Raw genomic sequence first — 16,865 nt, 5'->3', positions numbered from 1 at the left:
ATATTAATGTTCTCTGGTCTGTCATAGTTGACCATCTACCTTCTTTCAGGATTCTATCAGCTTCTTTCAACTGCAGATCTCCTTGTCTCTTTGAATTCATTCGTTAATTTTTTAAAAAATTCTTTTAATGCCATTTTAGCAGACTTTTGGGAGAGAATCAAGATAAAGACATGTGTTCAATCTGTAAAATGTCATCTCAAGATCACTTTTGTATGTTGTTACTGTTTTCTTACTGCTTCCTCACCCCCGCTACACATTCAATGTCTTCACAGTTAAATTTGACTCATGTACTTATAAATATAAGTGTATTTTGAAAATGTATGTAACTGCCGGGCACGGTGGCTCATGCCTGTCATCCCAGCACTTTGTGAGGCCGAGGCGGGCATACCACCTGAGGTTGGGAGTTCGAGACCAGCCTGACCAACATGGAGAAACCCCGTCTCTACTAAAAATTCAAAATTAGCCAGGCGTGGTCGCGGGCGCCTGTAATCCCAGCTACTCGGGAGGCTGAGGCAGGAGAATCGCTTGAACCCAGGAGGTGGAGGTTGCCGTGAGCCAAGATTGCACCATTGTACTCCAGCCTGGATGACAAGAGCAAAACTCTGTCTCAAAAAAAAACCAAAACCAAAACCAAAAACAAAACAAAAACAAAAACATATAACGTGTACACATCTTAAAATTTTACAATAACATTATTGTGAATACATCTCATTCAGCTTCTTACTTGTCTCATTCAGTAACTATTTTCCAGCTTTCTCCTACACTGCTGCTACGTTGTACTTTAGTCCCAATTGCTACAGGATTGTACATCATATTTCACTTATCCATCCTTTTAGGAGGGGCAAGTAGCTCACCTTTAACTCTGCTACCATATATTACAATAGAGTAAACATTTTAGCATGTCTTCTTATGTGTCAGAAAATTTATTATTTTATTTTATTTTTTTGAGATGGAGGCTGGCTCTGTTGCTCAGGCTGGAGTACGGTGGCACAATCTGGGCTCACTGCAACCTCTGCCTCCCAGGTTCAAGCCATTCTTCCACCTCAGCCTCCCAAGTAGCTGGGATTAGAGGCACTCGCCACAATGCCCAGCTAATTTTTGTATTTTTGGTAGAGACAGGGTTTTGACATGTTGGCCAGGCTGGTCTCAAACTCCTGACCTCAGGTGATTCGCAAGCCTTGGCTCCCAAAGTGCTAGGATTACAGGCGTAAGCCACCCCACCCAGCCTATTTCTTTTATTTTTGAGACAAGTTCTTGCTGTGTCACTCAGGTTGGAGTGCAGTGGTATGATCACAGCTCACTGAAACTTTGGCCTCCAGGGCTCCAGTGATCTTCCTACTTCAGCCTCTTGAATAGCTGGGACTGTAGGCATGTACCACCACGCCTGGCTAATTTTTGTATTTTTTGTAGAGATGGGGTTTTGCCATGTTGCTCAGGCTGGTCTCGAACTTCTGGGCTCAAACCATTTACCCGCCTCAGCCGCCCAAAGTGCTGGGATTACAGGCATGAGCCACCACACCCAGCTAGAAAATTTATATTAGATATATACCTAAGAATAGGTTTTGGGGACATAGGGTTTACACATATTAAATTTAACTACCAGATTTATTTCCAAAACGGTGGTGGCAGTGAAAATTTCTGAAACCGTAACATGTCAATTGGCGCTGGGACTCTCCCAGAGGAGAACGGAATATGCAAATTTATATGACCATGGAACTCTTTCCTTGAAAAGCATCCTGAAGCTCTATTTCCTCACAGAATGCTGGGAGATACTGCTGTTGATTAAACGGGAATGGAGCACTGTTTGGGAGATGGGGAAAGATTAGTTTCTATTGAGCCATCTTTTTTTTTTTTTTTTTTTTTTTTTTTTTTTTTTTTTTTTTTTTTTTGAGACTGTCTCGCTGGCTGGAGTGCAGTGGTGCCATCATTTTTTTTTTTTAAGAAAAAAATGTCCTAAAGTATCCTAAAGTGCTAGGATTACAGGCGTGAGCCACTGCACCCGGCCTGGAAAGATTAGTTTCTATTGAGTCATCTTTTCTTTTTTTTTTTTTTTTTTTTTTTTTTGAGACGGAGTCTCGCTCTGTCTCCCGAGCTGGAGTGCAGTGGCCGGATCTCAGCTCACTGCAAGCTCCGCCTCCTGGGTTCACGCCATTCTCCTGCCTCAGCCTCCCGAGTAGCTGGGACCACAGGCGCCGCCACCTCGCCCGGCTAGTTTTTTGTATTTTTTAGTAGAGGCGGGGTTTCACCATGTTCGCCAGGATGGTCTCGATCTCCTGACCTCGTGATCCGCCCGTCTCGGCCTCCCAAAGTGCTGGGATTACAGGCTTGAGCCACCGTGCCCGGCCTTTTTTTTTTTTTTTTGAGTTGGTGTCTTGCTCTGTCACCAAGGCTGGGGTGCAGTGGCACAATCTTGGCTCACTGCAACCTCCTCCTCCTGGGTTCAAGTGATTCTCCTGCCTCAGCCTCCTGAGTAGCTAGGACTGCAGGCACCTGCCACCACGCCCAACTAATTGTTATATTTTTAGTAGAGATGGGGTTTCACCATGTTGGCCAGGATGGTCTCGATCTCGTGACCTTGTGATCCACCCAGCTCAGCCTCCCAAAGTGCTGGGGTTATAGGCATGAGCCACTTTGCCTGGTTGGAGCCATCTTGTTTTTAACCTAACAGGGTCGTGGTGTATAACCTTCACTGCAGAGTGAGTCCTTATTTGTTGGCTAATGCAAAAACTTGCTTTTCTGTTATCTGGGAAAAGACAAAATGACCTTCCTAATACTTTGTTGTTAATTTCTAATAGGAGTCAAGACTCACCCTGGGATTTTTTTCCACAGCTGTAAGCAAATGAGATTCAGTGATCAAAACTGTGACTATTCCAGTAAAACAGGGGCCTTTGTTCACCAACTACTGATAAGAATACCAAGACTAGCATTCAGTTCAGACAAGCAGATAACAACATATTGTTACAAAGAACAGGACTGATTTTAACTTTTTTTAAAAGCCAGGGCCTTACTCTGTCACCCAGGCTGGGTTGCAGTGATCTTGGCTCACTGCAACCTCCACCTCCAAGGCTCATGCCATCCTCAAGTGATCTTCCCAACTCAGCCACCACACCCGGCTAATTTCTGTATTTTTTGTAGAGATTGAGGTTTCATGATGTTGCCCAGGCTGGTCTTCAACTCCTGGGCTCGGGTGGTCCACCCATCTTGGCCTCCCAAAGTGCTGGGATTATAGGCCTGCGCTACTGCACTTGGCCTGATTTTAAGATTTTTTTTTTTTTCTTTGAGACTGAGTCTCGCTCTGTTGCCCAGGCTGGAGTGCAGTGGTGCAATCTTGGCTCACTGCAACCTCTGCCTCCTGGATTCAAGTGATTCTCCTGCCTCAGCCTCCCGAGTAGCTGGGACTACAGGTGCGTGCCACCAAACACAGCTGATTTTTGTATTTTTAGTAGAGACAGGGTTTCGCAGTGTTGGCCAGGCTGATCTGGAACTCCTGACCTCAGGTGATCCGTCCACCTCAGCCTCCCAAAGTGCTGGGATTACAGGCATGTGCCACCGCACCCGGCCTGATTTTAAGATTTTTACATAAAAAATAGTGATTTATTGAAGGCAAAATGGCTTTGAAAATTTGTCAAGTGACAATCCAAAGTAGGGTATTTGGAAGATAACCTGTCCTAACCATTAAATCAATCCGGAACTGAAACAGAACCTCTGTGAAGACAGGGCCCAGTTCTCCTAGTTCAGAAAGGCCTAGCCCAGCACCTGGCACAGAGGAGACACAATCACAAAGTGTCAAAGAAATACATTTAAAAATTGGATATTTTCAGTTTAAAGCCCTTATGGTGGAAGATTTTCGATTAAAGATTGTTTTCTCATATTCTGCTTATGTAAGATTAAAGTTTTTTTTTTTTTTTTTTTTTTTTTTGAGATAGAGTTTCGCACTTTCACCCAGGCTGGAGTGCAGGGGCACTATCTCAGCTCACTGCAACCTCCGCCTTCTGGTTTCAAGCGATTCTCCTGCCTTAGCGTCCTGAGTAGCTGGGATTAGACGTGCCTGCCATCACGCCTAGCTAATTTTTTTGGTATTTTTAGTAGAGACGGGGTTTCACCATGTTGGCCAGGCTGGTTTCGAACTCCTGACTTCAAATGACCCACCCACCTTGGCCTTCTAAAGTGCTGGGATTACAGGTGTGAGCCACCACATCTGGCCTGGAATAAATTTTTTTAAAGGTATGTAGATATCCTAAATATATCTCTGGGATAGTGTCCCCTAAATCACCCAAGAGTAAGAGTACGTAGAGTTAGGATAGAAAGCTTCATGTCTAGGATTAAGGACATGGAACTGACACCTGCACTAGGATATCTGTCCATTCCTCTTTTCTGGGAAGTGGCCATCCTTTCCACAGGCATGGATTTCTGGCAGCCATATTTCTGTCATGTAATACTATTAATACCTGGCTATGATTAATTGAATCAAGTTGGATGCAGGCCCCAAGTTGGGCCAATCAGATTATCTCCTCTGGAAATTTGATACTGAATGATGAAAACCAAGCTAGTCTAGCTCAGTGGTTCTCCACCAAAGGCAATTTTTGCCCACTGGGGACACTGGCAATGTCTGGAGACGTGATGATTTTCATAGCTTGGAGGTGGAGTAGAGTGGGTGCTACTGGCATCCAGTGGGTAGAGGCCAGGGATGCTGCTAAACATCCTACAATGCACAGGACAGCCCCTTGACAAAGAATGACCTGGCCTAAAATGTCAATTGTGTCAGGCTGAGAGACTTGGCTCTAGGTTTGAGCTCTAGGTTTGAGCAAGGGAAGCCGACAAAGTCAACCATAGAGAGAGAAAAAAACAAGAAGTTGCACAGAGAGGAGCTGAGCTTAGACACAGTGAGTTTTCTAGTGCCTGATTCCAGTTCCTTCCAGAGACCGGATTACATTTTTGCCCCTTTATTCTTCTAATAAATTCTCCTTTTTACCTAAGATAGCTGGATGTGGTTTTAGTTAACTTGTAATCAAAATCTGTTTCTTTTCTTTTTCCCTCCTTCCTTCCTTCCTTCCTTCCTTCCTTCCTTCCTTCCTTCCTTCCTTCCTTCCTTCCTTCCTTCCTTCCTTCCTCCCTTCCTTCCTTCTTCCTTCTTCCTTCTTCCTTCCTTTCTCTCTCTGTCTCTCTCTCTCTCTCTTTCTATTTTGAGATGGAGTCACGTTTTGTCGCCCAGGCTGGAGTGCAGTGGAATGCTGTCAGCTCACTGCAACCTCCACCTCCTGGGTTCAAGTGATTCTCCTGCCTCAGCCTTCCGAGTAGCTAGGCCTACAGGTGCCTGCCACCATGCTCAGCTAATTTTTGTATTTTTAGTAGACACGGGTTTTCGCCATGTTGGCCAGGCTGGTCTTGAACTCTTGACCTCAGGTGATCCGCCCACCTCGGCCTCCCAAAGTGCCGGGAATTACAGGCGTGAACCACTGCATCCGGTCCAAAATCACTTTAATTAACACAAGAAGTATTCAAGTGAATGATAAAGTGTCCTAATAAACATTAAGGCCTGGGCAGCTTAGAGATCATTTTAGTCTTTAGGATGATGCAAAGAAATTAAATGAAATTGTCAGTGGTCATTGCTTATCCATGATAGTCATGCTAGAATGAGTTGAAGCTTTTTGAAGAGCAAATGCATGTACGACATGCCTGCACCATGCTTTCCAGTCTTTTGGGAATCAGGACACCTGGCTGACTCGCTCTGCCACTATGCACAAGCCCCACTCAATGCCACCAACTCCTAGTCCTTCTATACAAAGCGCCCCACAGAGCTGCTACTAATTACACACTTCCAAGTGATTTCTATTGGAATTGTATTTTCTGTTTCCGTGTATATCAGTTTAGGTGCTGATTTCATTCCCCTACGTACAGAAATTCAATAAACATTGTGTTCTATGGCAAATAATATAGTCTGGATATTTGTCGCCTCCTAATCTCATGTGGAAATTTGGTCCCCAATGTTGGAAGTGGGGCCTGGTGGGAGGTGTTTTTGGATTGTTTAGGAACAGATCCATCATGCATGTCTCAGGGCCATCCTCACGATCATGAATGAGTTCTCGCTATTAGTTCCCGCAAGAACTGGTTGTTGAAAAGAGACTGGCACCTTTGTTTTTCCCTTCCTTCCTCTCTCACTTTGTGATCTCTGCACATGGCACCCCTTTGCCTTCTCCCATGAGTGGAAGCTTCCTGAGGCTTCACCAGAAGCAAATGCTGGTGCCATGGTTCTTGTACAGCCTGCAGAACCACGAGCCAAATAAACCTCTTTTCTTTATAAATTACCTAGCTTCAGATGTTCCTTTATAACAACATAAATGGACTAGAACTGCAAGCCACTGGAAATGGTCTTAAGAAAAAAAAAATCAAACGTAAAAAAATTTATTAGGCAGCCTCCTGAACCAGAATAGGTTCAGAGCAACTCCTGGAAATGGACTTTGATATTCAGTCTTTTCTCAGAAGTTATTTTTTCCTTTATCTAAGTTGCAGAAATATGGTGAATGAATTCATTTGTCTACATGTATGGTTTCTTAATCATTTTGGTGTCATTGACCCTTTTGGGATAATGGAGCTTCTCTCTGAAAAAAATGCCCATCCATTACAATTATAATCAAGTTAGGAACCCCTGCATTAACTACTTTTTCTTTTCTTTTCTTTCTTTCTTTCTTTTTTTTTTGTCATCCAGGCTGGAGTGCGGTGGCACGATCTTGGTGGTTCACTGCAACCTCTGCCTCCTGGGTTCAAGCAATTCTCGTGCCTCAGCCTCCCAAGTAGCTGACACTACAGGTGTGCACCACTGCACCCGGGTAATCTTTCGTATTTTTAGTAGAGACGGGGTTTCACCCTATTGGCCAGGCTGGTCTCAGATTCCCAACCTCAGGTGATCTGCCTGCCTTGGCTTCTCAAAGTGCTGGGATTGCAGCTGTGAGCCACTGTTTCCAGCCCACTAAATACTTATTAACTGCCTACTTTGAACTAGATGGTGATAGGAAAAAAAAAAAAAAAAAAAAGATTAATACTGTAGAGTTCTACCCCTTAGAGGAACACAACTCAGAGTACAGAGCAGCAAACACCCAGTTACAACCCAGGGTGATATGTGGTAAGAGAATACTATAGGAATCTGGCATAGAGGAATTTCATCCAGATTAGGGAATCCAGGAAGGATCCCTGGGGGCTGTGACATGTATACTGAGACTTCAAGCAAGTAGGAGAAAGCAAGGCCCACCTGGGGGATGGGGGAGGGGACATTCCAGACAGAGGGAAAAAACATGCAGAACGAAAAGAGCATGGCAGGTGCATGGAACACAGAAATGTTTGGTGTAGCCAAGCCAGTCATTGGTCTGTTAGTTCCCAGCTCCATTCTTGACCTCCTCTGTATATCTGGGACTGAGAGCCTGCAAAACACATTTCCCAGATCCCTTTGCTAACTGGCTTCTGGCCAGGTGCTGCCAATGGAAAGCACTGGGGAAAGACTGGAGCCAGGAGGAAGAGAGACACCATGTCCCCTGCTTTGGTGGCACTGCCACTAGTGGTAGCAGCCACCCCAATGAGTGGGGACCCCGGGGCCCAGCAATAGCTGCGGCAGGAGTCACTTCAGTAGCTTCAGAGACAGAAGGATTCTGGCAGTGGCAGTAATGGTGGTGGATGACTTCAAGTTCCACTGGCCTCAGCAGCACAATCATTGGGAAAAACCATTGCCAAGCACAGGGCAACAGCAGTTTCCCTCTTGCTCCAGCCTCGAGTTTCAGGCAGTTCTACATCTGTGGGCAATCTTATTTTTTGACCCTCCAGCTCTTTGAACAGTTTTGAAATCAATTCCCTACATTATCTCTGTTTAAAATACTTAAGAGTAGTTCCTGTCTTTCTGACTGGATGCTGACTGACACAGCGACTGAATCCGAAACTATGATGAGTAGTTCCAGCTACTCGGGAGGCAGAGGCGGGAGGATTGCTTGAGCCCAGGAGTTCAAGGCCAGCCTGGAAAACATAGTGAAACCCCATCTCCAAAAAAAGAAAAAGAAAAAAAATGAACATGATGAGGGGTGGAAGAGGGTTGCGGTGAGAGATTTGGTGGAATAGGTCATTCAAACCCAGATCACTCAAGTTCATGTTAGGAAATGACCAGGTGTATGGACTTTATCCTAACAGCAACCCACGAAAGATCCTAAAGACACGGTCAACTTGGTCACTTCTGATTTTTATAAAGATCACTTGGGCTACAATACAGAGAGCAGGTTTGAGCCACCTAAACTGAACACCAAATGTCCAAATAGGAAGCTGGGGCCAGGATCTAGGAGGAAACTTGGTGTGCACTCAGGTTGTGGCAGTGAGGTTGAAGAGAAGGGACTGGAAGGATTTTTATGAGGTTGAATGACCAAAACTTAATGGGGTACTGTGGCAGATTAAATATGGCTACCACTGGCCGCAGTGGCTCACGCCTGGAATCTCACCACTTTGGGATGCTGTGGCTGGTGGATCACTTGAGGTTAGGAGTTTGAGACCAGCCTGGCTAACACGGTGAAACCCCATATCTACTAAAAATACAAACATTAGCTGGGTGTGGTGGCGTGTGCCTGTAATCCCAGCTACTCGGGAGGCTGAGGCACGAGAATTGCCTGAACTTGGGAGAAGGAGGTTGCAGTGAGCCGAGATTGTGCCACTGCACTCCAGCCTGGGCAACAGAGCAAGACTCCATCTCAAATAATAATAATAATAGTAATAATAATAAAGATGGCTACCAATTTATTAATACTCTTCCAACAGAGACAGGCTCCACAGTTCTTCCATCTGAATTTCGGTGTGCTCTGTGATTGCACTGACAAACAGAACAAGACAGAAGTGACTCTGGGCCAGTTTCTCGGTCCAGGCCTTAAGAGACAGTTACTTCCACTTCTTGTTTCTTTTAGCACCACCACTCTGAGAAGTGCAAGCCAAACAGAGGCCACACATAGCTGCTCTGGTAGACGGCCCCGAGCTCCCACCAATGGCCAGCCTCAGCTGTTGGCCACGTGGTTGTGCCATCTTGGATGTCCAGTCCAGTAAAACCTTCAAATGACTGCAGCCCAGCCACTAACTGAAGCTGTCTGAAAGCCCAGGCAATTATCACCTGGGTAACCCATCTGATCCATAAGAGATAATAATACGTTGTTTTTTTTAAGTTGCTAGTTTTTTTTTTTTTTTCCACTTAAGCCACTAAATTTTGGGGTGGTTTGTACACCGTAATAGAAAACCAGAATAGATGTGGAAGGAGATAAAGATGGCAGAACCAAGGATGGCATCTAGAATTCTGGTTTGAGCAGAAATAAAGACTGGGAGTAGGGCTGGGTGCTGTGCTCATGCTTGTAATCCCAGCAATTTGGGAGGCTGAGGTGGGCGGATCACTTGAGGCCAGGAGTTCAAGACCAGCCTGGCCAACATGGTGAAACTCAGTCTCTACTAAAAATATAAAAATTAGCTGGCTGTGGTAGTTGGCACCTGTAATCTCAGCTACTCGGGAGGCTGAGGCAGGAGAATCACTTGAAGCCGGCAGGCGGGGGTTGCAGTGAGCCATGATCCTGCCATTGTACTCCAGCCTGGGCGACGAGAGCAAAATTCTGTCTCAAAAATAAATAAATAAATAAATAAATAAATAAATAAAATAAAGACTGGGAGCAGACAAACAGTTTGTAGGGGATGGTTCTGAGTGAATGATCATAAGCTAGGAAATACAGACTTTTGGAACTTAATTAAAATTCCTTTCTAGAGATCCCATTACGTTCCCTCTACAGCATTAGCTATCCAGGTTTTACACAGGTTTATGTTTTATAGATACCTATCTCTAAGACTCTTTAAAATATTAGTTTTAACATCTCTTTCTGGAAGAAAAGTTGTATTTCTCCAAAGTATCAGGAGGAACTGGGGCCTGGTGGTGGCTGACACTAGTAACCACAGCACTTACGGAGGTTGTGGTGGGCAGACTGCTTGAGCCCAGGAGCTTGAGACTAGTCTGGTCAACAAGGTGACACTCCATCTCTACCAAAAATACACAAATTAGCTGAGCATGGTGGTCACATGCCTGTACTCCTAGTTACTCAGGAGGCTGAGGGAGGATCACTTCAGCCTGGGAGGCTGAGGCTGCAGAGGTACGGCTGTACCACTGCACTCTGGCCTGGGCAACGGAGTGAGACCCTGTCTTTAAAAAAAAAAAAAAAAAAAAAAAGGGAACTAGTACCAATATCATCACATTCAGTCCTTGTTGATCTGGGGCTCAACTTCCAAGTCCCCTATTCATTTGTCAAATATTTACTCATCCTCCACTAGTTGCTCAGCCCTTTACTGTGTGTCCAGGCTTAATATCCCTGCCCCTATGGAGTTTACATCCAATTTGGCAAGCAAAGAACAAGTGAAGAAAATAATTACCCCTCTAATAAAAGCAGTGAGAAAAAAGCAGGGTACTGACAGAGAATGATGGTTGAGGGGAAAGCGGAAACCTAAGGAAGGGGGAAAAGTTAGCTGTATGAAGAGGTGCAGGGGGAAGTGAGGAGTGGTAGCCATGGAAGCAAGAGTACAAAGGCCCTCGGGTGGTTAAAGGCTTGACTAGATTCTAGGAACCGAAACCCGAAACACAAGCATGTTTGGGGTTTAATGATCACGGAGCCAAGGAGCACTACAAAATAGAGTTGGAGAGACATACAGAGGCTAGATTAAGGTATTAGGTCGTATTTAAGGATTTGCAATGTATCCTTTTTTTTTTTTTTTTTTTGAGATGGAGTCTTACTCTGTCCCCCAGGCTGGAGTGCAGTGGCGCGATCTTGGCTCTCCGCAACCTTAACCTCCCAGGTTCCAGCAATTCTCCTGCTTCAGCCTCCTGAGTAGCTAGAATTACAGATGTGTACCACCATACCAGGCTAATTTTTGTATTTTTAGTAGAGACGGGGTTTCACCATATTGGTCAGGCTGGTCTCAAGCTCCTGACCTCAGGTGACCTGCCTCAGCCTCCTAAAGTGCTGGCATTACAGGCGTGAGCCACCATGCCCGGCTACGATCTACAATATATTCTAAGTATAAAAGATATACAGAAGTCTGAACGTGATCTGATGAGTGTTTTGAGAAGAAAATGGACAGAACAGATAGGAGAAGAGGAAAAAGAGAGGAAAAAAACCCTGTTGAGAAACTGCCACGGTGATCCAGGAGACAGAAAGATGGTCTGGGCTGAAGTTTGCTCTCATTTTCTTTCCTTAGATTAAATCTCTCCTTTTCAAGGTGCAGATGGATGATTAGTAAAAACAGATCAGCAAACAATTATTCCCATGTACCCAAGTATAAATAAGACTCCATGGATTCCTGCTTTGCATAAAGATTTGAAATATTTTATTTTTTTGAGACAGAGTCTGGCTCTGTCACCCAGTCTGGAGGGCAGTGGTGCGGTCTTGGCTCACTGCAACCTCAGTCTCCCGGGTTCCAGTGATTCTCCCGCCTCAGTCTCCCGAGTAGCTGGGACTACAGGAATGTGCCACCACACCTGGCTAATTTTAAGATTTGAAATTTTTTTTTTTTTTTTTTTTTTTTTGAGACGGAGTCTCGCTCTGTCGCCCAGGCTGGAGTGCAGTGGCCGGATCTCAGCTCACTGCAAGCTCCGCCTCCCGGGTTTACGCCATTCTCCTGCCTCAGCCTCCCGAGTAGCTGGGACTACAGGCACCCGCCACCTCGCCCGGCTAGTTTTTTGTATTTTTTAGTAGAGATGGGGTTTCACCGGGTTAGCCAGAATGGTCTCGATCTCCTGACCTCGTGATCCGCCCGTCTCGGCCTCCCAAAGTGCTGGGATTACAGGCTTGAGCCACCGCGCCCGGCCAAGATTTGAAATATTTTAAAGATTGATGGTGTCCTGGTTTGATCTTGGGTTTTGGCACCAAAAAATAAAATTAAAAATATTGATGTTTTCCACTCATCTTCACCAACCAACCTACTTCCCCTAAACCTAAGGTTTCACTCTAGCAGGAACTACCTTCTGTGGCATGAGATCCACTAAACCAATTAGTGGCTTTCAAGTCTCTTCACCTTAAGCAGTATTTGTCGTCTACAAGTCCCCTTGCAACTGGAATGGGTGGGGTGGAAGATCCAATAAAAAGCACAGAATTTTCTTTTTCTGAGACAGGGTTTTGCTCTGTTGCCCAGGCTGGAGGGCAGTAGCATCATCATGGTTGACTGTAGCCTTGACCTTCCTGGGCTCAAGGGATCCTCCCAGGTCAGCCTCCTGAGTAGCTAGGACTGCAGGCTCCTGCCACCATGCCCAGCTTTTTTTTTTTTTTTTTTGAGACGGAGTCTCGCTTTGTCGCCCAAGTTGGAGTGCAGTGGCACCATCTTGGCTCACTGCAACCTCTGCCTCCTGGGTTCAAGCAATTCTCTGCCTCAGCCTCCCGAGTAGCTGGGATTACAGACGCCTGACACCACCCCCGACTAATTTTTGTAGTTTATAGTAGAGACAGGGTTTCATCTTCGACAGGTTGGTCTTGAACTCCTGACCTTGTGATTCACCTGCCTCAGCCTCCCAAAGTGCTGGGATTACAAGCGTGAGCCACCGCGCCCAGACTGCCCTTTTTTTTTTTTTGAGACGGAGTCTCACTCTGCTGCCCAGGCGTGAGTGGCGTGGCAGGATCTTGGCTCACTGCAGCTTCTGTTTCCCTGGTTCAAGTGATTCTTCTGCCTCAGCTTCCCGAATAGCTGGGACTACAGGCACGTGCCACCACGCCCGGCTAATTTTTGTATTTTCAGTAGAGATGGGGTTTCACCATATTGGCCAGGCTGGTCTCAAACTCCAAACTCCTGACCTTGTGATCTGCCTGCCTCGGCCTCCCAAAGTGCTGGGATTACAGGCGTGAGCCATCGTGCCCAACCTCCAGCTAATTTATAGGGACGGTGTCTCAGTTTGTTACCTAGGCTGTACACCACAAGTTGGTTTCGAACTCCTGGTCCCAAGTGATCCTCCCATCTCAGCCTCCCGAAGTGTTGGGATTACAGGCGTGAAGCACTGTGTGGCCCAAGTACAGCATTTTAGATGCACTCAGTCCGTTAAGGCTCGGTCCAGGTTTGATTGTTGTCCTTCTGTTGGGCCATAGGTTCTATACTGCCAACTAAAATGAACTTCAGTGTTAAGTAAGGAAGGGATCCTTATTAGCCTTAAATTGACTTCCCTTATCTCAGTGTCTTTAAGTTTCTCAGAACTCTGAGTATTGATGAAACAGTCTTCACCTGAAATATGGTTAACATAATTCAGTTGACATCCTTAAATTTCTCTTCAACAGTCAGAGGCTGATGGCAATTGTGATAAAAGCTCTTTATTGTTATTGCTAATTAAAAAAAAAAGGGTCAGTAGGCAGGTGTGGTGGCCTGTACCTCTTGTCCCTGCTACTCGGGAGACTGAGGTGGGAGGATGGCTTCAGCCCAGGAGATCAAGGCTGCAGTGAGGCATGATTGCACTGCTGCACTCCAGCCTGGACGACAGGGCGAGATCGTCTCAGGGGGAAAAAAAAAAAAAGGTATTTCATATTGGTCCAAAAATACAGGTAGTGTATAGTATGACCCCCTGATGACTTGAAGACAGAGCAACAGAAGGACTTTCTTTAGTCATCATTAGCTTAGCCAAAAGAAAAGTCAGTTACACTCACTGTTGCATAATCAGTTGTATGGTCAACTTTGCACTAATTTATTTGGTGACAAATATACACAATCAAATTAAGGTTGAATATAAATTTAAACTTTACTTTTGCTTTCTTCTCCCCTCCCCTTGCAAAAGGTCCATGGTCCAATATAACACATCTTCTCCAAGTATTTACGGGTTAAGAAACATTTTTAAAAGTTGTTACATTCTCTCCTCAATCTTGATGATTTAAATATGAGCAAGTTCGGTCTATCAAGGCAGGCTCATGATAGCTATTACCGAGAAGTATTTGAGTAGTTCTTGAATGCCAAATCTTCATTGTCTGCTGACTATGCAGATTTATCACGTGCTGAAAACACAGGTTTTCCAACTGTCATCGCCTTTAGGAAATTCACCTGCCTAGGCTTTCGTGGGATTTGCCTCTTGGAGCTGAGAACACAGCTTCTGCTTACACCCGTGTCCTCAATGAAGTTAGAGATTCCTAAGAGAATTCTAGAAAAAGAGGAGGGGGTTAGAAGGCAAGCAAGGTACAGTTTCTAAGCTTAGGGCCTAAACCTTTGCATCCAAGGATCAGCTACCACGTTTACAGTGGCTTTAAGTTATAGCCCTGGGTAAGTGCGGATCGGCTTCCCAATGAAACCTGGCCTTCACTTTCATCTCCGTTAAGGGTTCCTTTTAGCAAAAGAAGCCGCTTTTCCTCCTACCACTTTCCTAAAGCGCCCACCGGCAACGCACCAAACAGGGAAGGCACAGAGCGGGAAACAGGACACGTGTGATTTCCGAACTCTTCCCGGCGGGCTCCGGGCCCCGGCGAGCCCAGCCCCGCGGGAGGAACCAAGGCCGCTACCCGCGAGAGGCGGCCGGACCCACGTTCCTCGCCCACGTGGCCGCCGCACGCACCCGCTCAAAGTCCAAGGACGGCGGTCCGGCTCTGGGACCTTGGACCGAGCGAGCTCCCGCCCCGACGGCGGGAGTCAGAACCGTGGTGGCCGGCAGTACTCCCCTCCCGCGGTCCCGTGCGCCTCCACCCCGGTCCACGCGCCGCCTCCCAGACCCCGGTGGCAGAAACCGCAAAGGGAACCGGAAGCCAAAATGGCGACGCCCCGCCCTTTTCCTCTCGCGAGAGGCGGGGAAGAAAAAAAGTTGGGCGAGTGACGGGGACAAAACCAATTAGAGTGCCGGAAGCGCCTGATTGGCGGCCCTCCCGGCGCCTGCAGGCCCCGCCCCGGCTGCGGAGGCTCAGTCCCCGCCCTCCCCTCCCTCCCCCCTCCCCTTTTCTCCCCGCCCGGTTCTTCGCTTCCCGTCTGAGGTGGCGGCAGGTCTCGCCTTGTCGCCAGCTCCATTTTCCTCTCCTCTCTTCCCGTTTCCTTCGCGCCCGAGAGCGCCTCCCAGCCTCGTAGGGTGGTCACCGAGCCCCTGCGCCTTTTCCTTTCTCTGGTTCTGCGTCCGCGCCTGCCCCGCCATGAATGAGGAGTACGACGTGATCGTGCTGGGCACTGGCCTGACGGTGGGCGCCGGGGCTGAGGGGCCGGGGTTGAGCAGCCGGGGCGGGCGCATCCCCGGCTCCTGCACGGCCCGCGGGTCGCAGCTCCTGGGGGGTTTCGTTCTGCAGTCAGCCGTGGTTTTCGGGACGGGAGTCGTGGCTGGGGGCACGGGCGGGTTCGGGGGCGCCCCGCGTCCCGGGACGATCGGGCGACTCCCAGTGTGAGGGGCAGGCGGGGAAATGGAGATGCGGGCCGCGAGGCTCCGGGCGGGGTAACGGCGGAGCCCGGCCGCTGCGCTTCCCCCTTGCGGAAGCGGAGTGGAGGGAGAAGGCGGCCCGGGCCGAGGCTCCCGCTCCCCACTTTGGGCCAGTGACCTCTCCGGGTTGGAAACTAGCACCCGAGGCGGAGGGGACGGTGCAGGCCTCGCGGTTGCATTTCCTATTCCGCCTCGGCCGCTTCCCCGGATCTGTCTGGCTGCCAAAGCCGAGCACGGGGTTTCCTGACAAGTCTTGGATAATCACTGCTTCGGAACTGCTACGGCTTGATTAACTTATATTTTTGGAGAAAAGGCAGAAATTAGGCTTTTAATCCTTTCTCCCCCCTGCTCATAAGAAGTATTATTGAATCTTTTTAGCCACCCTCCCTTCCCACTTCCCGAGCATCTGTAGAATTGGAATTGAGTTTTTTCAAAACTTGTCTATCAAATGCTTTCGCACCTGACCTTCGCCGCCTTTTCCTTTTGTTTGGTGGGTTCCCTGCCTCCTTTGTCTCTTGTGGACTCTTTTCCCCGAAGAATTGGATTGGCGATGGATTGCTAAAGGCCAAGTTCTCTGTACTCCGAAGCTTGCTTCAGGGAGTTGGAAGATAAATCAGTAACAACATGAAGAATGCATGGTAGTATATATATGAATGCAAGGTGTACCTAATACCATGGTATACTGATTTTCCTGGTTATGTGTCTGCTTAGAGAGCTTTAGGTTAACTGTAGATAATGCAGGCAGGTTCTGTAGTTTGTACTTTTTCTTTTTTTTTTTTTTTTTTAATGAAGACTTCATCTTGCAAAAGAATTTGGAGAAAACCATTTTAACTATCGATTTTTGGGAACTTTGAAATTCTAACTTTGGGCTGCTTGATCATAATTAAGACGAATACTGATGTAAATCTTGTGTATCCTATGTACTCTGACTTTAAATTCCTGTGTCATTTAATGTAGACTTCCACTTCAAATTTTTTGAAATTTATTATAATCTGTCAGGTTCAAACTAATGTTTTTTTTTTTTTTTTTTTTTTTTTTTTACAGGTAACATCCCAAAATAACACTTTTAAATGTCTCTAGTCAAGAAAAAACCTTTGAACTTTTATTTGGCTAATTTTTTAGGAAAGGTTTGTTAAGACTTAGAATGGTGTTTTTCTGGCCTGTCATTTTTCTGTTTATAGTTATATGCAATTATTAGAGAATATTCATTCAGAATACTTTGTTATGTTTGACAAATTCAGGAATAATCCTGTCAGTGTCTTTGAAAAGCTGGAAGACTGTTGGATGCCTAAATGAATAGGCCCTACCCACTGCAGGTTTTGTGCTTTTTTTTTTAAGTGCCTAATTGGGATTCCAAACTGTGCTTAGTAGTTTGTGGTGGATTTTGCCCGTTGGAATGGGTAGTGCTGCTGCCAGCGTGTTGTTAGAGCCGGTTAGTTCCACCGTTTTTCTATGGTTGTTGCTGGTC

General features: G+C 46.5%; 1 protein-coding gene and 1 long non-coding RNA gene across 3 annotated transcripts in view; one reads left to right on the top strand and one right to left on the bottom strand.

Moving 5' to 3' along the window:
* The window catches only part of GDI2 (GDP dissociation inhibitor 2), a 533,972-nt gene that overhangs the window by 469,454 nt on the left and 47,653 nt on the right, over positions 1-16,865 (top strand). The window contains exon 2 of one of the 2 annotated variants that reach the window (XM_050804622.1): positions 14,964-15,164. In XM_050804622.1, the coding sequence (XP_050660579.1) occupies positions 15,120-15,164 (45 nt within the window). In that variant the 5' untranslated portion in view covers positions 14,964-15,119. Of the gene's footprint in view, positions 1-14,834; positions 15,165-16,865 lie in introns of those variants that run through there. The other variant, XM_050804620.1, reaches the window with a different exon arrangement.
* On the bottom strand, positions 13,315-14,773 carry LOC126962927 (uncharacterized). The gene is made up of 2 exons (XR_007728861.1): positions 14,393-14,773; positions 13,315-14,149 (listed from the first exon to the last, which is right to left on the bottom strand). It is a non-coding gene; the product is annotated as an uncharacterized LOC126962927 (long non-coding RNA).

The sequence above is a fragment of the Macaca thibetana genome, chromosome 9 (genome assembly GCF_024542745.1).
Source record: "Macaca thibetana thibetana isolate TM-01 chromosome 9, ASM2454274v1, whole genome shotgun sequence".
NCBI lineage: Eukaryota > Metazoa > Chordata > Mammalia > Primates > Cercopithecidae > Macaca > Macaca thibetana.
The sequence above is the reverse complement of the archived record's forward strand: the minus strand, read 5'-3'. Positions and strand labels throughout refer to the sequence as shown.